Source organism: Vigna umbellata, chromosome 1 (genome assembly GCF_029865625.1).
Source record: "Vigna umbellata cultivar VRB3 chromosome 1, Vumbellata_1.0, whole genome shotgun sequence".
Taxonomy (NCBI): Eukaryota; Viridiplantae; Streptophyta; class Magnoliopsida; order Fabales; family Fabaceae; genus Vigna; species Vigna umbellata.
In genome coordinates, this window is record NC_142165.1 from 53,055,404 (window position 1) to 53,081,472 (window position 26,069).

The 26,069-nt window shown below is 32.5% G+C and overlaps 1 protein-coding gene across 1 annotated transcript; it reads left to right on the forward strand.

Annotated features, from left to right (window-relative positions):
• Positions 1-22,168: 22,168 nt before the first annotated feature.
• LOC124832852 (sugar carrier protein C-like) lies at positions 22,169-25,457 on the forward strand. The gene is made up of 4 exons (XM_047307170.2): positions 22,169-22,400; positions 22,523-22,845; positions 24,103-24,732; positions 24,848-25,457. The coding sequence occupies exons 1-4, from the start codon at positions 22,268-22,270 to the stop codon at positions 25,310-25,312; spliced, it is 1,551 nt and encodes a 516-aa protein (XP_047163126.1). The 5' UTR covers positions 22,169-22,267; the 3' UTR covers positions 25,313-25,457.
• The last annotated feature ends 612 nt before the right edge of the window (positions 25,458-26,069 follow it).

Consider the following 26,069-nt stretch of genomic DNA (forward strand, 5'->3'; position numbering starts at 1 on the left):
AACAACAAATTTCTCATCAAGATGTTAAGACAACATTAAGAAGATCTATTAAAATCAAAAGACCAGTGATTTCTACTGATTATGAAGTGTATTTGCAAGAACCGTATTATAACATTAGAGTCGAAAAGGATCTTGAAACATTTTCATAAGCCATGAGTTCTAAGAATCGAATTTGTGGTATAATGCTATGAAAGATGAGATGAATTCTATGAGATCTAATCAAGTCTTGGATCTTATTGAGTTGCCTAATTATGTAAAACCCATTGCATGTAGATGGGTCTTCAAAACTAATAAGGACTCACAAGATAACTTTGAAAGACATAAAACAAGACTTGTTGCCAAAGGATTCACTCAAAGAGAAGGAATTGATTATATGGAGACATTTTCTCCTGTATCTAAGAAGGATTCTTTACGAATAATCATGGAATTGGTAGTTCATTTTGACTTTGAGTTACATCAAATAGATGTGAAAATAACATTACTTAATGGTGATCTAGAGGAAGAGATTTACATGAAACAACCTGAAGAATTTTTCTCTAGAAATAGTGAACACTTGGTATGTAAGCTTAATAAGTCCATATATGGATTAAAACAAGCTTCACGCCAATGGTATTTAAAACTTCACGAAGTTATCTCTTCTTTTGGTTTTGAAGAAAACATCATGGATCAATGTATATACCAGAAGGTTAGTGGGAGCAAAATTTGTTTTCTTATTTTATATGTGGATGACATTTTTTTTTCTTGCAACCAATGACATGGGTATGTTATATGAGGTGAAACAATTTCTCTCAAAGAACTTTGATATGAGGGATATGGGTGTGGCATCTTATGTCATAGGCATTAAGATCCATAGAGAAAGATCTTGAGGTATTCTGGGTTTGTCTCAAGAGACCTATATCAACAAAGTTTTAAAGAGGTTTAACATGAAAGATTGTTCACCAAGTGTAGCTCCCATTGTAAAGGATGACAAACTTAAAATAAGCCAATGCCCGAAAATGATCTTAAGCGGTTATTTCATATACTTCTGCTGTTATAAGTCTTATGTATGCTCAAGTTTGTACTAGACCTAAAATTGCATTTGTAGTTGGAGTTTCAAAAAGATGTTAGAGTAATCTGGGTGTTGACCATTGGAAAAATGCAAAGAAATTAATGAGATATCTTCAAGGAACAAAAGATTTCAAGCTCATCTATACACGAACTGATAATTTGGAAGTGATAACCTATTCTGATTCAATCTTTGTTGGTTGTGTTGATACTAGAAAATCTAAATCTGACTATGTTTTCATTCTAGCTTATGGAGCTGTATCTTGGAGTAGCAAAAATCAAACCTTGACTGTTGCTACTTCTACAATGGGCTAAGTTCGTTTCTTGTTTTGAGGCTACTTCAAATGGTGTATGGTTTAAGAGTCTTATATTTGGGCTTAGAGTTATGGACTTTTTTGCTAGGTTGTTGAAGTTGTATTGTGATAACTCTACTATTGTTTTTATGGCTAAGAATAATAAAAGTGGAAGTCGAAGTAAGCACATCTATATTAGCTATTTAGCCATAAGAGAACATGTTAAAGAAAAGAAAGTGGTCGTTGATGACAATTGAGTTGATGATTGTTGATCTTTAACTAAAGGCATGCCATCAAAGAATTTTAAGGATCATATAACGCGAATGGGACTTGGTTCCATGATTTGATAATCATTGTAAGTACTTTTATTTTGATAAAACTCTTATTTGGTTTAACTTTCTAAATTATTTTGTGCACATAACTAGTTACTTTGAGAAAAATCATTTGTTAGTGTTAAGAGCTTATGGTGTTAGACTTAATACATTGTGATATTGTTAGATAATACTCATTATCTAAGGAACTATCACCATGATTTATATATTTGGTCTCTTATTACGTTTGATGGTTGGATAAAATGAACCAAGTGGGAGAATGTTAGCATTTATGTAGTATAGAGGTTATAACAGAGCGTTGGCCTTTGATTTTTATGGCATATACTCTCCCTTAATTTTCTCTTTAGTTTTAGTTACCATCTTCTTTGAATGTGGTCCATTTTTCAAACTGTTTCAAACGTGCGTGGATAAGTGTCGTGATTCCCACAGAAAATTCCTCTAACGTTCAAAACTCTGTGATGGTCTTGGAGTTCTTTAAATTAAATATTCTTCTCTACTTTGGCATGTGAACCTAATCTTTACTTAATTTACATCACAATTGTGTTTTGAGAGCAAGAGTTCAGAAATAAGAAACTAGTGCTGTCAAAACGGGTCGTCCGGCCCAACCCGGCCCGATCCACCATGGGTTGGACACTTAGTGAGCCAACCCAACCTGACTCATTTATTAGTAAGTCAAAAAAATTCAAACCAGACTCGACCCACCACGAGTTGGTGGGTTAAATGAGTTTTCTCACTGGCTGACTTAATTACAAGTTTTTTTTTAAATCTAAAACAAATTACAATTTTTTTTTGTAATTCAAATTTAAATAATTTCACTCTAAAATGATGTTAAACTCTAAAGACAATTCAAAATAAAAAATTAAAATACAACTCAAATATAATCCAGAAACAAACCCAAAAAGTGAATAAATAAGTTTATAATATTGTTAATTTTTTTCATTTATCCATTTATAAGATTACAGACGTGAATGGATAAATTTATAATATTTTGCTTTCTTAAAAAATATTTTTCTTTATTCTCATTTACAATATAATAAAAAAAATGTTAACTAATAATATTAAAACACAAAATAATAAATAATTAAATTAAACTAGGTGGGTTGGTAAGCCAATCTTCTAAGTGAGCTGGGTTGAAAATTGACCCGTATGAAAAAATTTCATTTTTTTTAAACTTAACTCGACCTGAACTCGTGGTAGGTTGGGTTGGGCTGCGAGTTCTAATCCATTTTGATAACTCTATAAGAAATTAGGTAAGCAACAACAACAATGACTAACTGAAGGTTGATTTTTTTACTTTTACATTTCATATAATTTGAATGTGTGCATATATGTGTTTGTTTGATTAGATTAATAGGATATGTAGTTTAATGTTTCAACACATGCATATTGTTTTGGTAGGGATTTTGTGAGACCAAGACACTAACCTTTGACTTGTGTACTCCGCTTGTATGCTTCCAGTTTAGACCGATCGGTCCTCTTCCGTATTGACCGCTCGGTGAACTTCAGTCTTGACCGCTCGGTCACCCTCGTGCAAAAGGAGGGAGGTAAAGCACTCTGACGCTCAAGTTAGGAGCAGTTTTATGAACTATTTGTTATAGTTAAATATTTAAGTCCTGATCGGACATAAGTAGGGCATAGTGGAGTGTGAGTTGAACCTCAGTTTACCTCAAACCTAAACTCTATTTATAGAGTTTAAAGTGTTACCAATGAGGAGCATTGGTATCTTGAGAGCTACTGTAAAGTTTTGATGATGATAAAAGCTGAAGAATTGAAGACTCTAAATGCATCTTTGTTAAACGCATTTTGTAGAATCAAATGTATAGGATAAAATGTAATGATGTAAAAACTCTTAGAAGTTTTCGTATGTAGTGAGTCATTGCACAAATAATCGATTATCAAGAGGAATAATCGATTATCACGAGCCAGTTTAGAAGAGAGTTGCTTGCGCAAATAATCGATTATTACACAGAATAATCGATTATCAATGTTTCATTTAATTCTGTCCAAGTCTCTGGAATAATCGATTATTGCTCAGGATAATCGATTATCACCATTTTGAAAACCCCATAACGGACACAAATAATCGATTATCACTTATGATAATCGATTATCAGTGGCAGTTGGGAGATGTCTTTTCTGTTTTTGACTCTGCACGAAACTAGGCTTATAAATAGAGGTCTTCACAGCTCTTAGGAAAAACTTTTCAATTGAGAGTATTAGAGCTTTGTGCCTAAGGGAAGCTCTCTGTGAGTGAAAAGGATCTATGCCATTTTGAGAATACAGTTTGTCTGAGGAAGTTCTCAAAGTGATAGAGTGCTCTTGCCTGGTCTTGTGAATAGGAGAAGCTCGCGTTTGGTGTGTCAAAGGTCGGAGCGGTTCTCTTCAAGTTGGCTGAGCAGGTTCTTCCGTTCATTGGTCGAAGGAAGGTGTTTTCTATTCTTTGCTTATTTTGATTATATGATTGTAATCTTCAAACCATATTTTAGTGAAAAAGGTTAATCACTATTTATAGTGATTAACGACTGGACGTAGAATCTTTTGATTCGAACCAGGATAAAAATTCTGTGTTCATTTTCTTGATCCCTAAACTCTTAGCACATCAACTGTTCGATAAAAGTTCGCTAAGAAAATCAATTTTTGAAACCAACTATTTTAACTTGTGTTGTGACCGTTACACGCTTTTCGCTATCTATATTTTATTCCGCTGCGCGACTCTATAACGGTACCGATTGTTCCGACATAAAGAAATCTGACCAATTAATTTACCTCTTAATGGTCATTAATGCAAACTTTAATTGTCTAACGGTAACCGTTACCACATTTAATTGTGCATTAACTCTGCTCAACATTTGTGTGTGTCTGTGTAAATTAGAATATATAATTTATTAAATATTAAAGGATTACAAGTTTATTTCTTTTAGGAAAAATGAAATTTGTTAAATTAGAGAAAAAGTGCAAAAATCATCTTTTCAATTGGCTAGATTATGTTGATGTTGTACCAGTAACATAAGTTTTATATACTAAAAAAAGAATGAATTTGGTTTGAGATTTTTTAAAATAACTGAAAAATGACTATGCTTTTCTAGATTGACTAATTTATTAATATTTCTTTTAAAGAACTAAAAAATCAATAATTTTAAGGGTTAAATATGTTTTTAGTCCCTAAACTATTGGTCGTTTCTGGTTTTCGTCCCTCTTCCAAAGTAAGGTACAATTTGGTCCTCATTCTTTAGAAAAACGTTCGTTTTAGTCCTCAAAATTTTGGTTTTTTCGACTAAAACGAACGTTTTTTAAAGATTGAGGACTAAATTGTACCTTACTTTGGAAGAGGGACGAAAACCAGAAACGGTCAATAGTTTAGGGACTAAAAACATATTTAACCCTAATTTTAAAGAGATTTAGCCGTATGATTTAAATAATTATGATGAAATTTTTTTCTTTAAATTTAATAGTTTTGAATTATTATTTTCCGGACAAAAACACTTCACACCCTATTTGGTACAAGAGAGAAAATAAGATAGATAGAAATAAATAAGAAATGGGAAATATAATTTATTCTAAGAGTATTTTGTTTGAGAAAAAATAAAATAGAAAAGTAAAAATACGAAAAATAAAACAAATTTGATAATAATGAAAATAATATTTTGTTTGCAAATAAAATATTCTTTTGACGGTTTCAATCAAACTTGTAGGTTTAACAATTAGTTGGAAGCATGTGAAAGTACGGCTTTGAAGACCACGATACTTTTCTTTCTCTCTATTACTGGCCAGTCGCGTATTGCTTTACTAATTAGTTATTTGGATGATTTTATCAAAGAAAAAAAAACACCAACAAATAAGTTTAAAAAATAATATTATATATTAAATTATTTAATAAGAAAAATAAAACGAATTCATAATTGTTCTTTATGAAGAAAAAAAATAGTTTTTATGATTTTGTTTTACAATTTTCTAAATCTTGAATTTTTTCATTTATTATTAATGACATTGGTTGGTTAAAACTCATTTTAGTTTTAACTTTACGAATGTCACTTAAAAAAATTATCATATAATATAAGTGGTGTGTTAAAGAGTGAATTTTAAATTTAATTCAAACTCACAAAATTAATTTATAATGTGAGGTCTAAACATATATACTGTAGAATGATCTTATTTTTAGTCGATGTAGGATTTTCAATGTATCTTCCTGTATCGAGATATATACAACATGAGATTAGACATTAATGAATGATTCGATAACCACTCAATAACCGATGAAATAATATGCTTACAAACACAAACTAATAAACACAAATCTGGTTAAGGTTTAATACCTATTTTGGTCCCTCGGTTTGTAGGGTTTGTTCAAAGTTGTCCTCATTTTTTTCAAAAGTTCACTAACATCCTATATTTTGAAAAAACGGTTCATGTTAGTCCTTTTTGCTTACGACGTTAAAAGGGCTAACGACAGAGTTGCCCAGCTTACAAAAAGTTGATGACTTGTACAATTATGGTTGACGTGTTAAAATCAATTGTTGATTCATCATGTGAGCAAAGTGATTCGTGCTAGAGTGGGCAAATTGTTGTTTCCAAATTTAAAAGCAAAGGGTTAGGATTGTTGGTGATTCGTGGTATAGTGACAAAAAGGGTTAAGGTTAGGAATGACTTCTTCACAAAGTTGTTCTTCTTGTTCGAAGACATGGGGCAAAGGATTTTTGCATTCTTCACATGGTGGTGGTTCAAGGGGAGGTGGGATAACCCGTATTTGCAGGTGTTGCTCGCGATGAAGGACAAGGTTGTTTCGAGGTGTAGAAAACGAATATGGTGGAGTGATGTTGCGATTTGGGTTTTTGCACATTAAGAGTTTTCTGATTTAGGATTTTAGGATTTTCTATGCAAGTTATGTGATTGAGGTTGAAGAAAGAGGAAATAGAGGTTGAACGAAATGGAAATAAGTTGATTGAGCTTAAACTTAACTTGTTCTTTTAAGAAAGTTGAGTCCTGTAGCTTCCAAAATGGAAATAAGTTGATCAGGGAGGAGTAGGAAGAGATAAAATCAAAGTTGAATTTGTAGTGTGATAAATGAAAAAGACCAAAATGTGAGACCAAGCACGGGAGATATAGAAGATAAAGGGTATATGAGAAAAGCAGAGGCAAAGAAGTGAATTCAAAGGTCGTTTGATGGGTGTTTCATTTATATTACAAAATTATTGTCGTGTAATAAAAAAGGAATTAATATGCATTATTCAACCTATATTGGAAACAATGAATAAGAATTCACAGAATTTTCAATATTTTGTCCCATTTCCTGTAACTGAACTTTTATCATTCTAAAAGAATAGAGATAGAGCCACTGAAAATTGTATCACAAATAGCTAAAGCCTTCTCTAAATTGACCACAATGCCAGCCATGGTTGATCTATCTTTCCCTTCAAATTCACACAATGGATAACTGTATAGACCACTAATTCCACTTGAATATAGCTCTCTTTCCTGTTAAAAGTTCTAGAAGTACAACTCCTAACCCATACACATCACTCTTTTCCATCAATACATGTTTATCTCTTTTTTTCCTTCCTAACCTATACATTCAATTTTGTTTTTCAAATTTTTCTGTTTGTGATTTTTCGTTTTGACAGAGGAGTTTACCCGAGACTTGACTTAATGATCTCATGTATATAATTTTTCGGATTCTTTATGTCATTTTACCAATATCAGCAGCTCCATTTTCAAAGATGAACAATAAGAAATGAGAGAACAAGACACAAAGAAGAAGAACGAGATGGAAGTGTCACTAAAATGACGCCAAAAACGGCGCCGACAACGTCTTCAATTGCACCGCAGCGGTGTAGTGGCTGGTATTGGCGATGCTCCTTGGTTCCTGGGTGAAGAAGCAAACCCTAGTTCACATCATTTACCCCCAAATTGTTGATGTTACCCTAAATCGCAAATTGGCCCAATTCACAAATTGGTGAAGAAGCAGATTGTTGAACCCCAAATCGCCAATTGATTTTACTCTAAATGTAATTTCACGTCTTTAATCCCTCAATTGATTTTAACCCTCTGATATAACATTTCCACGTTATTTACTTTTATTCTCAACATTAACACTTCAAATGACTCACCGTGCCACATCATTAAGAAGTGTACAAGTCATTCAGTTTTCGCCATGGGGGCAAGTCTGTCGTTAGTGTTTTTAACGCCGTAAGCAAAAAGGATTAACGTGAATCGTTTTTGCAAAATATAGGATATTAATGAACTTTTGAGAAAAAGAAGGACAGCTATGAACAGACCTATTGAAGGATCAAAATAAGTATTAAACCTCTTGTTAAATAGACTTTAACCTAACTTTGATACTATGTTAATATAGTGAAAATTATTATATTAAATATATATATATAGGATATTCTATTTATAATAAAAAATATAAATTAAACTAAAAATATAAATAAATAATAATAATAAATTAATTAAAAATAAAAAATAAATAAAATATATAATATATCTATTAATCGAATATATCTAATGGTGTAATAATATATTTGTATCTTACAAATCAAATTATTAAAGAGAATCACATTTTTGTACATCAGTAATATCTCCGTTTTAAAATAATATTATAGTCTTAATAGTTTTATACATTGATTAATAAAATATTCAATCAATACAAATTTATTAAACACTGCTTACTTTTCAACTATTCTTGATTTTTTTTCTTTTCAATACTCTTACTTGCTGAAAAGACAACTTTAAAAAGAAAACTAGAAACATCATAGTAATCAAAGCTGGTCCATTTGAACTATATGTTATTAGAAAAATTGTTAACAACCCAATATTCCACAATCACAAACAAATCTTGCTGGCGTTAATTAAAAATATCCTTTTCGGAATCTGTGTTTACTTTTCTCTTGTGTTGCGTCTCGTATATATTTCATCAGTAGTTGCATATATAATTCTTTTCCCATCGTTTTGTGAAGCTACGTTCATAATTTTATACATTTTCAATGTCTATTGGAAGTTAGCTGTAAAAAATTTAAAAAATAGCCGAAGTGAATTTGTTTTTTTGCATAATTATGCTTAATGAGTGTGTTAGTTGCGAGAAAAAGTCCTTCTGGAAATGATAAATTTAAAACTTGCAGTGGAAATCATAGTCAATTAGCAATAAAGTACTATAATCACAAGTCAATATGTATTTTCCACATTATGGTGGGGCATCTCCACTTGCACTGCATGTTGCAAGTTTTGAAGTCAACAGAGAAGCTGTGCAAAGGGTGACCCAATTATGAACACAGAAGAAAGGCATGTAAAAGTTAGCAGAAAAAAACTTTTATTTGGTTTTGCAGCATTTGGAAATGTTGGCCTTTCTATATATATATTAAAGTAGAATCATCTGACAAAGTAAGTTTGTTTCACTCAAAACCTTAATTATAAAAACCACATAATCTCGTGTACATAAGAAAGACTTTAGTACCAGATTATCTAATGTTGTCTCTAATGGACTTGATGAGATTTGAATTTGTTTTTGAGAAAATTAAGCAGTCAAATATGGTGGATTGTGATAGGTTTGCAAGAGTTATGACAAGTGAGGATGGAAGAAGAAGATTAAGGCTTGGTCTAATTTTGGAAATGCAGAGAAATTTCAGAGGGCATTGATTCATCTGGTCTGAAAGAATCTGAGGGTGGCCCAATGCAATTTTATTCTTGTCAGTATGGACCCTACAATTACCTTGTACCATCCATGACGTCATTCTGAATAGTATGTTGAAGAAATTCAATGCAATATGATTATTTTGTAGTTATTGTGGTTTCAATGCCCATGTTGTACTGTTGTTGTAATGTAAATGTGACCTGTTAATTTCATCATGTACATCACCTTAATTCTTTTAATGTTTGGTCCTGAATTCCCTAAGGACTCGGAACTGGAATAAGGTTTTATTGTAAATATATGAAAGCATTTGTCACATATAAGATCAGGACGGATTGGATTAGCATAGAAGTAATACAAAAATTATGCTTATTTTACTTTATTTAGACTATATTTTCTTTCTAAATTCTCTTCAGTTCATAATTTTTTGTTTTCTTTAGGAGAAATTTTAAGCAATACACCCCATTATTTTCAAATATCATTTGAATATAAGCTCCATTGAGTTAAGAAGAGTCAAATGTAAACCCTAATTCCAAGGTATGTCATTTTTGCAAATTTTCGTTTTTGTTGTGTTTGGCTATGCACTGAGATGATGCTTTTATTGGTAATTTTATGAAAAAAAAAATTATTTCTATGGATATGAAGACTTACAATTTAGTTCAATAATGTTTTAAATATTGTATATGAAAAACTTATTTTATATTATATATATTCTTTCCTTTTTAAGAACTTATCTTAGTAGGGAAACCGATAAAGACTTGAATAAATAAAAGTTGAGAGCATACGCTATAATAAAGTTGGAATAGTTTGGTATTAGTCGGATATATCTGCACGTGACTTTTGAATAACTAGTCAGTAACGATAGGATTTCTGAGGTATCTCTGAAATGTTGTAGTCGTAATCCTTCTCCCTAAAAAATTAAATGTTATTCGATACAACAGCGTGAAAGCACCGTTTGCTGAATGGAGAAAGAAGAAATAATGGTATACATCAATGAAGTATAATATAAAAAAGGTAACATTTTCGTAATTGTTTTCTCCTTGTTTCTCCTGTTTGGCATACACGTGAGCGTTATCAAGATAACTACCTCGCGTTTACATTCAACATAATGTTAATGTTACGCTAACACAAATTAAATCTAGCTAATCTGGAAACACTTGTTGAACTTAAATATACTTGCACATTACAACAACTATAATCTATGGTAGATAGATCGGGTTAAATATATAATTGTGAATTTTAATGTAACTTATTATAATTGTAAGGCTTAAAAATTAACATTGTGTTAGAATATTTTAAAGCCACTAGAACGATTTTATTAACTTTTGACAGCATGTGCACTTAAATGCATCTTGTTCATGCTTAGTAAGAATTTCTCCAATTCCACTTCTTTAAATATTTTTTTTCCTAGTTCTCTATAGAATCAATTTTTTTTAAAAGGGGTGCCCCCACTAGTGCAGTTAACGAAAACGGCACCGATTCTTTTCGCTCATAGACCGCGGTTCTTGAACCGATGCATATACAGACGAGGTAGAAAGGGATAAGTTTTTGGCCTCGGTTTACAACCGAGTCAAAAAGAGGTACGATTTTGCCCCGGTTCACAGGGAACCGAAGCAGTAGGGTTACTTTTTTCCAAGCACCTTTCACTTTCTGTCCAGAAGGAACTGAGGCAGTAGTTTGGTTATAATTTTTTTTTTTTGGTTTTGTCTGTGAAAAGGTTATAATTTATTTTCTTTGGTTTCGTCTATGAAAAGTTGTTTCTCAAGCTTCGAGTTCTCCAAGCAAGCAAGCAAGGTATCTTCACTCTCGAGAAAGGTCCCCACCACCCAACAACCGTTCGGATCACCACCCAACAACCGTTCGGACCACCACCCAACAACCGTGCCACCTTTACCGCACCACCACAAACTACCACGCGAAGTCTTCTTCTCCAACAACATTCTCCAGAATCACGCTGCTTCCAAGGCAACCTGCAAGAAACCAAACCAGAAAATCAAGACGCCGCCGCGACTACAGATCAGAAAGGAGGGAACCAGAAAAGAAACCATTATCGGACCACCACAGAACCACCGCGAGAGCCCTCTCTATCCTTCGTGCAACTTGCAATATTTCCCCCAATCTCTTTCTCTCCTTCGCATTAAACCACCGCGACTTCACCAATCTCTCGATCTCCTTCGCACCACAGAGCACCATCTTTCCTTCGTGGCAGAGCACCATCTTTCCCCCAATCTTCACTGTCAATGATACCGTCAGCAAACCCTAAATCAAACTCCCCCAATCTCACTTCGCGCAACCCCGTTCAACCCTAAATCAAAGGCAGCAGTGGCGGACGTAGGCGGTAGGGAACCAATGGCGTAACAGCGCAAGGACGAGGCGCGGGCAAGAACAGAAACAGAGGAGACGAGCGTAGAGGTAGCGGCACGGCGAGGCAGGCACGGGCATTGGCAGCACAGGAGCGGCGTGGCGAGGCAAGGAGTGATAGTGGTGGACGAAACTACAGAGGAAGAATGGGAGATGAGATTAGGATCGAAGGAACTTCTTCGTCCCTGAGAGGGTTTCTTGGTGGTATCTGTTAGCTTATAACCATGTTTAATAAAATGTTAATGATGTGAACTATAGAAAGAGGAAGAAAGAAGCTTCATTTTGGGGCAGAGAGGAGAAGAACACGGGAAAGGTACGGGTTTGGAAAGCATATTATACCTCATTTCTACCTTTGCCAGAGGCAATAAAGCACTATATGCTTCCATTAAAAATAGCACCTGATGCCATAAGGATGACTTGTCGTGTGAAAGAAGCGTGTCAGTGAGTTGCAGGTGTGGCAGAGACTTTATGCCTCGGTTCTGCTTGTACCCGAGGTAGTATCAATTTTTAAAAAGCTGTCAGCCCAAAAGCCTTGGGTTTTAGGCACCGGTTCTGCCTGTAACCGAGATCGTAACGTTGTTCTGCTTCGATCCTGCATGCAACCGAGGCATATAAGGTTCCCTTATTTTCAAATCTGCCACCGCGTTTTGATAGACAGTGGTTTTGTATGAAATGAGGTATATTGTGCGAGTTTAAAAGCAAATATTGTACTAGTGCCCTTGAGTCCGAAAGAAGGTAAGAAGTTTGAAGGAGGTGTTGTCCATTCCGAACACAAAAATGGTCTCCTTGGACTGTTCCACTTTGACGTTATCATGGATAATATATATATATATGTATATATACGTATATGTATATATACGTATATGTATATATGTGTATATATGTGTGTATATATGTGTATATATGTGTGTATATATATATGTGTGTATATATATGTGTGTATATATATATATATATATATATATATATATATATATATATATATATATATATATATATATATATATAGATATATATCTAGCAGGCACATTCTAAAAAAAAGTAAAATCTAACAATTTTTCTATACTAATTAAACACTCATTTGTATTTCAAGGCTTAGAAATTCAATATTTATTAATTATAAAATATTCTTGAACAAAATAAAAATATGACTTTTTATAAAATATATTGAAAAAGAAAATAGTATTAATGAAACATACAATTGAAGATTGAATTAAAAAATAAAATACTTGTTTCTCTATTAAATTAAATTTACTCATTGAAAAACTTTTATTTCACATATATTTATGATGTTTGAAGTTAAACTTTGTCTTGTAATAATTTTAAGGAGTGAATGTGATAGATAACATATCAAATGTAACATTGATGGCATACTAAGTGAAAACAAAGATAAAGGATGATACGTACCATTTGCATGATGTTGTCTCTTGGTGATTCATCGAATACGCACAAGCATTACACTTCACAAACAAAGAAAATGTTCAAGGAATACTCATAATTTAAAATAAAAAAATGTGGGAAATACTCAAAACCTAGGTGGCATGATGGTTAACCGTCAGGATTGTGATCGACCGAGTGACTTTATGGTTAATTGTTTGGGTTGTGATTGACCAGATGACTTATGGTTGACCATTAAGGTTATGATTAATCAGACGATCATACATTGTATATATATTTCCTATAATTTTTATTTATTTTGAGTATTTCCTTGAAGATTTTCTTTGTCTGTGATGTGTAGTGCTTGTGAGTATTCGAGAATCACCAAGGTGCAACATCATACAAAGGGTACGTATCATCCCTTATCTCTGTTTTACTTAGTATGCCATCAATGTTACATATGATATCTTATTTGTCACCTTTACCACTTAAAATGGTTCAACAATACCTTACATGGGAGGTCCCTTGCTCAAATGAATGTATTATGTGTGTCATTACAAGAGAAAGTTTTACTTTAACAACCATAAATCTCTTTGTGAAATAGAATATTTCAAGGTGAATAAATTGAAATTCATTGAGAAACAAGTATTTTATTTTTTAATTCAATCTTCATTTGTATATTCATGAATATGTTTTCTTTTTCAATGTATTTTATAAAAAATCATATTTCTATTTTGTTTAGGAATATTTTATAATGGATAAATCTTGGATTGCTAAGCCTTGAAATACAGTTGAATACTCAATTGGAGTAGAAAATTTCTTAGATTCTGTTTTTGAGAATAGGGTTACTAGAAATAGAATTTGATGCCATGTCCCAAATATGGGTTCATGAAATGGAAAACTAGAGATATAGTTGAGGAGCACTTGATTTCAAAACAATTTCCTAAGTTATGTTATATGGAATCTTTAGGGTGAGAAACTAACACATATTTCTAGAAATGAAGATGATATTTATGGTGCAAACAACATTGCACATAAATGGAAAGTTTCTTCAGTTTATGAATAGAAGACCTTGACACCCTCTTCCCACAACATTTTCAAATAATCAATTAACAGTTTCAAATACACATCAATGTCATTTTCAGGTTGTTTAGGATCCGATATCATCATAGACAATATTATATGTTTTCTCTTCATGCACAACAAAGGAGATATCACTAGTACAATACAGAGAAACGACAAAGGTTATTTTCGCTTATATGCAGCGGTTCTACAACCGAGGCATATACAGGCGAGGTAAAAAGGGGTAGGCTTTTTGCCTCGGTTCTGAACCGAGGCAAAGAGGTGTGTGCTTTTGCCTCGGTTCAAATCCAACCGAGGCAGTATAGGGGTTTTTTCTTTTTTTTGTGTTTTTTTTTTTTGCGATTTGCTAGGTCAGACATTAGTCCTTGGCCGCAATCCATCAACGTCCACTGAAATGCAACCTCCAAATCACTACAAGAACAAGGACAACGATGCAACCTCCAAATCACTACAAGAACAAGGACATCGTGCTCCCACCACCACCTGTAGAGAATCAATCAAATTGAAAACAACCCATTCAAAATCAGAAAAAGGGGAGGGAAGGAGGCTTCCTCCTTCGCTGCAAATCAGAACAGAGAGAAGAAGAAGAAGAAGAGTGGCCACTGCGCCCTTGTGCCCCGGCTGCGCCCCCGTCGCGTTTCCATCGCGCCATTGATGATCCCTCCAAGTTGGTTGTCCGCGCGAGACGAAGAACCCAAGGCTAGGTTGATTGGAACAAGAGGATGAAGGAACAGAGAAGAGGAAGGAAGCCTCCCTCTTGGCAACGTGAAAGAAAATGGGAGAACAAGAGGAGTGGCGCAACACCACAAACAAGAGGAGCGGCGGAATACCATGCCTGTTCACGAAATTTAACCCTAAACAGATGTTATTACCTCGGTTCTTTTTTAACCGAGGCAATAAGGGTCTACGGCCTCGGTTCTATAAAGAACCGATGCCTAAACCCTTTAAAAAAAATTTCAGCAGGGTCTACGGCCTCGGTTCTATAAAGAACCGATGCCTAAACCCTTTTAAAAAAATAAAATAAAAACTTTTAGCTATTTTATGTCTCGGTTCTTTAAACAACCGAGGTAATAGACCTTTGAGATAATTACAAAAATGCCATCGCGTTAGTTTTAAGCATCGGTTCCTTATGAACCGAGGCATATACGTTTCTGATCATTACAGAAATGCCACCGCGTCAGTTTTAGGCATCGGTTCTTTTTGAACCAAGTCATATATGTTTGCGATAATTACCAAAACGCCACCGCACCATTTTTTGCTTCGGTTACAACTAAACCGATGTCTAATGCACGAGTTAAAATCCTTATTTTTTTACTAGTGTATATTGTAAATCATTAACAAAATTGATCATGAACTATGTTTGTTACTTAAGTTCCTATAATGATTCATATCGATAGCAAGTAGAAGTCTTAAGTTTCTTGACTCTACACCAATTCTGGAAACTTTTCATCAATCTTCTTCCATTGTGGGGAATCAACCGAGTGTCGAAGAAGGTTATCACATTTTCTTCCATCAACATGTCATTTAAGGTTATTTGCATATTTTTTAACGGAAAACAATTATTTCAATCAAGGTATTATAGACAAGTACCACATTACCTTAACAGGTAGACCATCATAGTCTTCATCACCATTATTTCCATTAACTTTCTTCTTAAACCGTGATAAATAACATGTTGGGTACACCTTCAATGAAGCATATTCATCTCTACATAATACACAATCATTGGGGAATACATGTATGTTTGGTATTCAAAACCCATTGGACATAGAATTTTCTTCACTTCATAGTTACAAATAGGTAATATGTTATTTTCTACAAGCATCTCCTTCAACAACTTCAACAATTTTGTGAAACTTTTATCGATCTATTCATTCCTTGGTTTTAAACTAAACAATCTCAAAGTTGTCGACAAACGTGTAAAGTTAGTACATCCTAGATACAATTATTCATCTAAATTGTTCCCAAGAGAATTATATAAATAAGCTCTTCCAAAAACAAATTCACCAACATCACGTACTGTGTCCTCTAAATGATCATTCATTCATTCATCCACATAATATGTTTCTCTTGGCATTGTATGTAGTACTTATTCATGTCAAGTCCAAACTATATAACTCTTATTATACCATAGATGAATAGATAATCATGCATATTGCCCAAGTCTTAACATATTTAATTAAGACAACAAACACTAAGACAAAAATATGTTTTATTCACAGAGTTTGCATGTTCTCGAACATATTATAGGAACTCGAAAATTCCTTTTTCATACTCTTGACTTTTATATGACGTTCATTCATCTATCTTTGATCCCTACTATTTTTAAAAAGTGAATAAAAAATAATATGCCAAAAATCACATTAAAAAAATTATCTAACTTACAAGAAATATACAAAAACCAATGACACGTACGAGAAACAACACACAAAATACAATAAGAGAAACTAAAAATCACGTATCGAATAATACATCAATAACTTATCAAAACTAAGAAACTAACCTTGATAAAAGGGAGTCGTTGGCAGCAATTGAGAGTGGAGAACTTCTTGATGTTGTTGTTCGTTGTGGTGAACCTTCAATGGAACATGAAAATACAAAATGAATCCATAAAAACATAAACAAAATCGTAACCAAGTACTGAAAAAACATACATTTGTGGTAAATAATCCAAAATTGACATTTGTTCTTCCTTACACTCGTGAACAAAGCAGTTAGTTCACTTTGAAGTGGTGGAGTTTCAACTCGCATACATATGCAAAAGGAGTCAATGTTAAATGAAAAAAACGATATAAATCGATCAAAACTGATAAAATATCCCAACCAAGACAATAGAAACATTTTTGCTAGAGGTAAGTGACACAACTAACATTTGTTTTTCCTTGCACTCACCAACGAAGATGTTGGTTCAAGTAGGAGTGAAAGCGCGAAGAAACATGCATAGATTCTGTTTTTACAATTTTTTTACAGGACATATAAGTCAGAAAACGTAGAATCTAATGTCTTATAGGCATTTAACATGAGAATCATGTTGGGTACAAACAAAGTCCCACATCGGATAAAATAAGTGATGAACATGAGTTTATATACACATAAGATACTTTCATTGGTAAAAAGCTTTTTGAAGTGGTACCAAAAGCAAATCTGTGAGGACTTGGCCCAAAGCAGACAACATCTTACCAGTGTGGAGATATATGTGTATGTGTGTGTGTTGAACTTCTATACAAATTTAAGTTATAAGACATCTCATGTGAGTAAATTTTACACTCCAAACATTTTAGTGAATTCACCAAATTTCCAGGGAGATATAACGTAAAAAAGAAGTAAGTTTCCAATGTTAATGGAAGTGTAATTTGAGTTTTCTGACATCTAATTCATAGACCGCCTAAATGTTATTTATATTCAAGTTGTGATAATATAACATTAATAAAGTGAATTTTCAATGTCTAACTTAAATATTTATTTATAACAATGTTACCTGTATTTTTAACATTGACTATTTTATTTTGAAATTGAAACATGAAATACTTATTCCGCATTAACGATATTTAACATTAAATAAATTTTTTGATAAAAAGTAATAACATGTTTTATTTACAATGCAACCATATTTTTAGTATTGAATAAAAAATAGACCTATTTGTCAATATTTAGTAAATATTTTATATAAATACTTAAAATGATATCTATTATAAATAAATTGCGTCTCTTGTGAACATGACATTATCATAGTGTCAGTTTGTGATTATGTCACAATCTGTTATGTCTCTCAGCGTGAATTTACATTGAAAACAAAGTATAGTGTATCATAAATAAAATAAAAGAAAAACAGAGTAGCAAGTGTCAAAATCCACATCATACAAACCTTATGCATATATTAAGATAAAAAGAATCATTATTATCACTTAATCATTAAAAAAACCGTTGTTGTTCTAAACCGAAAATTTTGAATTATAAATCAACGAAGTCTATGACAATTGATAAATTATATATCCAATTTAAGATGTCAAAGCATGAATTATATTTAATCCTCCATCTTGATACATTATTACGAATTTCCAGCTACAGGTCCATGTTCTATGACCTATCCTCCTCCATAATATCTGTATTGTTATTTCATTACGAGTAATTGTTTCAATCATACGAAAGCTGCACTTTGACATTTTGCATTACTACATTTCTTAAATTTATTTCCTCATACTTTCGTTGTTACATTTTTATTTTATTTTATTTTATTCTGTGTGGCTTTGTAGGATATTTTTAGGCCGTTGACCTTTTTCGAGCTTATCCCTGTCACCAATATCTCAATGCTGTCCTTCAACTGCATTAACCTTATCAGATGACGCGGTTGTCTCTATACCATCCCACTAATCACACAGATTAATTTTTTTCTTAACAATGAGCGCTAATTACTTTTATTTATAATATAAAGAAACAATTTAAATGTCATTTTAAGAGTAAATGAGTATATATTATTTAAAATGAACAATATTCAATGACACACGTGTGAAACGGATGAAAAATGGAACTGTGAAAGTGGACCCATGCACTCCAAATATGACTTGAAGACTCAAAATGGCTACAAACGCTTACATACTATCTTTGTGCCTTCCGTGTTTGAATGGATAATGTTATTTAAAAATGAATTCACAAGAAGAAGAAGAAAGCAAAAAAGAGAAAATGTGATAGGAAATAGAAGGGAAGCTACAAAGTGAAGAAGGCTTAAAGAGAAGGTTGTCTTGAAGAGGGAGAGCGTTAAAAATAAAAAGAAATTTTTTTTTAATATACATAGATTTTTTATATTTATTTAATATTATTATTTTTATTTTATTTTTTTAAATGTAAAAGTTATTTTTTTATGATTATTTTATTTTTGTATTGTATGTCAAATATATTTAAAAATGTCTCACTCTACCATTATCTATTTCGATTTTCTGTGTTTCCTTCGTTGGGATCGGTTTCTTTTTCTTTTGAATCTACTTTTGTTTTGTACACATCTTATTTTTTAGATGCTTCCTAAGAGAATTTCTTTTTCCAACACAGATTCTCGTTTTCTTTTTCTTTTGCTAAAGTACCCAAAATGCTTTCCTCACCCAGTTAACGATATCAGTTATGTCCGCTAAGTCTTATTTTCATTGCAAATAAAAATGACAAAAGTCAATGCATTAATGACGACAAATATTAAAGGAATTAATTAAATTTTAATAAATATAATAATAATAATAATAAGAAAATGGATAATTTTTTTAATTAATATTATAAGTTTAGTCTGAGCTGTCTAAATGATCCGACTTGTTAACAATTGTAATTTAGTAAATTGGTTTTATAAAAAGGAATGAAAGAAAACATATATTTACTACTTGGTTGCACAGTGAAAAGGTTTGATTTTGTAATGAATTTGTAAGTTGAAAATGTAGGTTCAAAATTATTATGGAATGAAAACCATAAAAGGAAAATGCATACGATATTGGAAAATGAGAACCATAAAAGGCAATACATTCATTTCATATAAATGTACCATTGTTAAGTTTGTTTATTAAGAGTGCAGTTATTTCGGTTTCTTTTTTATCTCATAGTTCAATTTATTTATCCTTTTGGACTTAATTTATTCATATTCTAATTTTTTTATCCCTTTAAAACTAAATTATCTCACTTTAATTTATTCTTATCTTTTGGACCTTATTTATTATATTTATATAATTTAATTAAAATTATCTCCGAAAATTCAAACAGTTATATAAGATATGAATTAATTAATAAGGCCACACTATTCTCATGTTTGCAGTGTGGGAAGAAGATTCATTGGTCTAACATTGCTGTAAAGGCAATGAAGTCACGCATCCTAATCCTCACTTTTACTATAAACTATCACTGTTCCCACCAACACCAACTGCCGTTCCATTAATCCAACATTATCCACACAAACATTTACTCTTTCATTTTCTTTTTCAAGTATTTGACTTTTAATCCTATTCTAAGAAAACAAATTTACTCATTATTTGTTTTTAATATTCATTTAAAAAATATTTATAAATATTTTCAAATTATGAGTATCTGTAAATACTTTCATATACTTTTAAAAAATATTTTATAAAATTAAAGAATGAAATCTAAAACACATTATAAAAACATAAAATATAGCATAAATTAAATTTTAATTTTAATTAAATTTAAATACAAAAAATATAAATTAATTTTAATTTTAATTAAATTTAACTTAATAAAAATATAAATTAATTTTTAATTCTAATATTTTACTAATAATAAATACTCAAATACAAATAATATAATATCCATTCTTGAATTATTTATAAATAAATATTAAAAAATACATGCTATATGTAAATAATAACTACTTACGAATATTAATTATTCATTTTATTGGTAGATACTACAAAATATTTTTGACATTTTTATTTAAGATATTTACAAATAATATCTTAGAAATATGTTTAATATATCTATGAATTAAAGAAAATCTATAAATATAAGATATCTTGTAAGTTATTCTTACAGGTTGTTTCAACCACCAGTATACTTATACATTGAACATATATTGTACAATTCCTTTAAAAAAAATTATACTCTCCATCATTCAAACTAACGTTTTAGTAAATTTATTCTATATTTAAAAGCAGATAAAATGAAATTAATCAACATACCTTTAATGAATACAATCCATTTATTACACGCATTCAGCTGACTGAAGCCCTTCCAAGATTCTGAGTATTATCTGACGTGTGAAATTCACCAACTCTCGACTTACAATTTTCAAAACTTCATTCGGAATTGCATTTCGGAGAAAGAGTTTTCTTTAATAGGAAATCAATATTTTCTCGATAAGCTTTTAAATCTTCCTTCTGTTTCAACACTTCTGCCTCATCCACTGCTGTTCTTTTTCAATATTTGTTAACGAATCCAACATAATTTAAGAATGCTCTTCTCAACAAGCTATTTTCTTCATACATTAAGTTCTAAAATTTAAATATAAATATCATCTTTATGTATAAACATCGTAAAATAATCAAAACTACCATAGCATTTACGCAAAATCCATTTACAAATATTTAATTGTTTTATGCTGAAAATGGTCTTAGATATAGTCAACTTCAAAACAGTTATTAGAAATGTAAAACAAAACTTTGTGTAAATAATAACAATTTCTGATTTGATTAAAATAAAAATAAAAACAAAAAAGCATTTATTCAATGTATTTGACTTAAACTCATTTTTACAATCCAAAAAGATATCTATTTTGATTCAAGAGAATAATTAACACTTCGCGATGTCTTTATATCTCTGGCTCTAAGGAAATTTTAGATATCCTAGTATCCACGTGAAATAAAAAGAAAAAGATATGTTCATCTTTTTATTTTTTATCTATTAAACCAAGAATATAGATAATAATAATTATAATCTTATCATTTTAAAATCAATACGATATAGTTTATGTGGGAGATTTAAATAGGGTATGGCTGTTTTTTTTTTTTGGTGAGCCTACCTACGCTCTTAAACGTTTTTAATAACTATTTAATATAATACATTTACTTTGTGTGTTTCATTTAAAAATGTCGGTTTTTGTCAGTATTTATGGAAAGCAAATTTGATAGCAGAGCAAGTATTAAATATTTTTCCATTTGTATTGAATGCTTTAATTATTTTTTAACATATCCTGCTAAGAAATACCAGCAAAAATTGAAAAAAGTTTTGAATCACTGAAACATAATTGACTTATAACAAATTTAATTTCATTCAGTAACAATAATATATCCCTGTCAAATGTAATCAACAATGAATTAATAAAAAAAGTAGAAAATATCCCTAATTAGTATATAAAATAGATGATATAAATGAAATAATAAGTATTTATTAATTGTCCCGAGGCCACTTACCTTAACAGTTTCTTAAAACTTCCCTATCTTGAATAAAAATTTAATAAAATATTTATTTTATAGATAAACATTTGTTAATATTATATCATCATCATTGACAGCTCATCCGATGATTAAAAGTAAGGAAATTTGCTATATAAACACTTCCAAGTCTCAAATCAAAAGCTCCATCTTCTTTCTATTGCCTCTGTTTCTTCTTCTTCTTCTTCCTCACTTTTTCTCAGTCTTTTCTATCATTGTTCGGAAAGAGATAGGAAAAGAATGCCGGCGGTGGGAGGAATAAGCAGCGGAGGGAGTAAGGCTTACCCTGGGAGCCTCACTCCTTTCGTGACAGTAACATGCATAGTTGCAGCCATGGGTGGTTTGATCTTCGGTTACGACATCGGAATTTCAGGTACGCATAAGTCACATGTCGACACTTTTTCTGTTAGCGGTAGTGGTTTGTTGTGGCTCATGATTTATGTCTGCGTGTCAGTGCGTAACGTTCTTTGTTTTAACGTGTTGGACTATGATCAGGTGGGGTCACGTCCATGGATCCGTTTCTGAAGAAGTTTTTCCCGTCGGTGTTCGATAAGAAGAACAAGGACAAAACGTCGAACGAGTACTGCCAATACGACAGCGCGACACTCACGATGTTCACCTCGTCGCTGTACCTGGCGGCGCTGTTGTCGTCGCTGGTTGCCTCCACCATCACGCGGCGGTTCGGTCGGAAACTCTCCATGCTTTTCGGTGGCCTGCTTTTCCTTGTCGGTGCTCTCATAAACGGTTTCGCCCAACGCGTGTGGATGCTCATCGTGGGTCGGATCTTGCTCGGGTTCGGTATCGGCTTCGCCAATCAGGTATTCTCAATGTCTACGCTCTTCTTCACTTTTTAAGTAAATGAGTCACTGTCAATTCAAACCCCTTTTAATTAAAAACTTCCATTATTTACCCAACAGACTCTTTTTTTTCCTCTTTTGTTCTAGCAAAAATATTTTTCTTTTTAATTTTGGTTTTGCTGAAATTTAACACGGGGGAAGGGCATGTCTCCGATATTCTCTCTCTTGGGTGAAGAAAAGTCAAAATATCTGCTTTTTCGAATTTTAAGACACTAAACCATTCTGATAATGTCCCAGATACTATTCCTTCGTTGCCGTCGTCGTTTTGTGCATTTCTTTGCTTGATAATTGAGTATTATGACGTCTTGTCGTTTAATTTGTCCGTTGTGCACTGTTTTACTTGATTCTGAAAAGAACCCTTTTCCCAGATCTGATAAGTATTTATTTTGATTCATTTTTCATGCTGACTTACCACTGGAGAAGGGGCAATAATTATTATAAAAAATGGAACTCCGTATGAATGTATCTATCTATCTATACGTCTTATTTACTCTGACAGAAAGAGGAAACCTTTTCTAGAAAAGAAAGTTGCTGACAACTAGTTAATATAAGTTTTCTCAATTTTCAGGCATTCATTGGATGTGATTATAGTTTTTTATTGACTCAAAAAGTCAGTCGTCCAATTCGCAACTATTCATTTCCCTACTTTACTCTCTTTTGGGGCTATTTTTCTACTCTACGTATGAAACTGCCAATTATTTCGGCTAGTTCTGACTCTGTTTTTGTTTTTACTAATCCCTTTTGAAACTTAGCAGATTGGACTTGTTTGAATGATAACCAAAGAATCTTACTTAGCATGTGTTATTGAGAGTGGTGGGATGGCTGAATTAGGATGACACAAATGGAGCTTGGTTCCACTAATTTACTAATAGTGGCTTAATTATTGGCCCCCTTTTTTCTTCGCCAGTGTCATGCTCGCTTCTTGTTCCCACGTTCTTTTGCATTATTTTCCACGGCGTTGAATTTTAAAAAATATTGAATTTACGAAATAGAAATCGTACTCCAGTTTTCCATTGCTAGGTTTTGTTTTCCAAGTTACTTTTCCAACAAATAAACTTTGCAAGTTGAGAAGAACCCGTGGTCCCACACTTTTTTTTAATTAAATTCCATTACAACAAGTAAACGAACTGTTACTTGTTTATCAGTAAAAATGTTTGTATATCAATGTTGTTATTTTATTTAAGCTTTTACTGATGAAAGTTTATTTAAATTTACCAGTCTGTGCCGCTCTACCTGTCTGAGATGGCTCCATACAAGTACAGAGGAGCATTGAACATTGGCTTCCAATTGTCAATCACGGTTGGAATACTTGTGGCCAATGTGTTGAACTACTTCTTTGCCAAAATCAGTGGTGGTTGGGGATGGAGGTTGAGTTTGGGTGGAGCTATGGTCCCTGCCCTTATAATCACAGTTGGATCACTAGTCCTTCCAGACACTCCCAATTCCATGATTGAAAGGGGTGATCGTGAGAAAGCCAGGGCCCAGCTTCAGAAAGTTCGTGGTGTGAGTGATGTTGATGAAGAGTTCAATGATTTAGTTGAAGCTAGTGAATCTTCACTCCTAGTGGAGCACCCGTGGAGGAACTTGTTGCAAAGAAAGTACAGACCCCACCTCACTATGGCAGTGTTGATTCCGTTTTTCCAGCAACTTACTGGAATCAATGTCATCATGTTTTACGCTCCTGTCCTGTTCAGCTCCATTGGGTTTAAGGACGATGCTGCTCTAATGTCAGCTGTGATCACTGGTGTTGTCAACGTTGTTGCAACTTGTGTCTCAATTTATGGTGTTGATAAGTGGGGTAGGAGAGCCCTTTTCCTTGAAGGTGGTGTTCAAATGCTCATTTGTCAGGTACCCTCTAATTGCATGGTTTATTGAATGAAAATTGTTGACTTTAGCGTTTGTATTAAAGTAAGTTAGCTTATTGCTTAAGAAATGCTGATGTTGTGTATGTTGGTGTGTGTAGGTCGTGGTTGCAGCTGCAATTGGAGCCAAGTTTGGAGTTGACGGGCACCCTGGTGATTTGCCAAAGTGGTATGCAATTGTTGTGGTTCTCTTCATCTGCATTTACGTAGCAGCATTTGCCTGGTCATGGGGTCCCCTAGGGTGGTTGGTGCCCAGTGAGATCTTTCCATTAGAGATTCGTTCGGCAGCTCAAAGTATCAACGTTTCCGTGAACATGTTCTTCACTTTTGTGATAGCGCAAGTCTTCCTGACAATGCTTTGCCACATGAAGTTTGGTTTGTTCATCTTCTTTGCCTTCTTTGTGTTCGTGATGACAATCTTCATTTCCTTCTTCTTGCCTGAAACCAAGGGCATTCCAATTGAAGAAATGGGCCAAGTTTGGAGGGCACACCCGTTCTGGTCCAGATTCGTTGAACATGATGATCATGGCAATGGTGTTGAAATGGGCAAAGGGCCTAAAGTGTAGTTCTTCTTCATGAACTGTTTATTTTTCTGAATCGCTACTCTAATTTTTTTTCTTTTGTTGGAAAATCATACTATTGGTGTAGTGTCAATGTGAATGTCCATGTTTGGAATTGTTTCTAAATATTAAAGGGCTATTTGTCTTATAAGTTCCCAGCTTCTAAATATTAAACATTTTTTTTAATACCAATGCAATTGCACAAATTGGTATACGCTTTGAAAACATCAACTTTGTTTCTCTCTCATGTATCTTCATCCAATAGGATTATTCATCAGTGTTGGAAACTATGCATATGATATGTCAGTGACAATGGTCCAATAGTTTAGGAATAAATGAAAAATGGGGAATACCATGGATTCATCATCATTGACCCTTGAAAGCAATTTTTGTGTGCAGACAGGGATCACAGAATCACATTAAAATAATGATCTCCTACACATATGCCCCCTTCAGTTATCTGTCTTATTCAAATGTTATAAGAGACGTTAAAAGCTTAAAAGAACATTTTCCTAAAAGCTTTCCGTTGCCTTCTTTGCATCCAAAAACAACGGCTTTCTTCTTAATCTTCTTAATCTAACCAAAATCTCTTAAATTATACTCATTAGACTCCAAATGAGAGTAACTCCCATGTGAAACAGTTTAACAAATATTTTTTTTAAATAATTTTCTTTTATTATTTCTCTTAATCCATCGTTTTTACCTTTCGTTCTATATTATAATTTAATTCTTTACAAAATTATCAATAACTAAAAAAATGCAC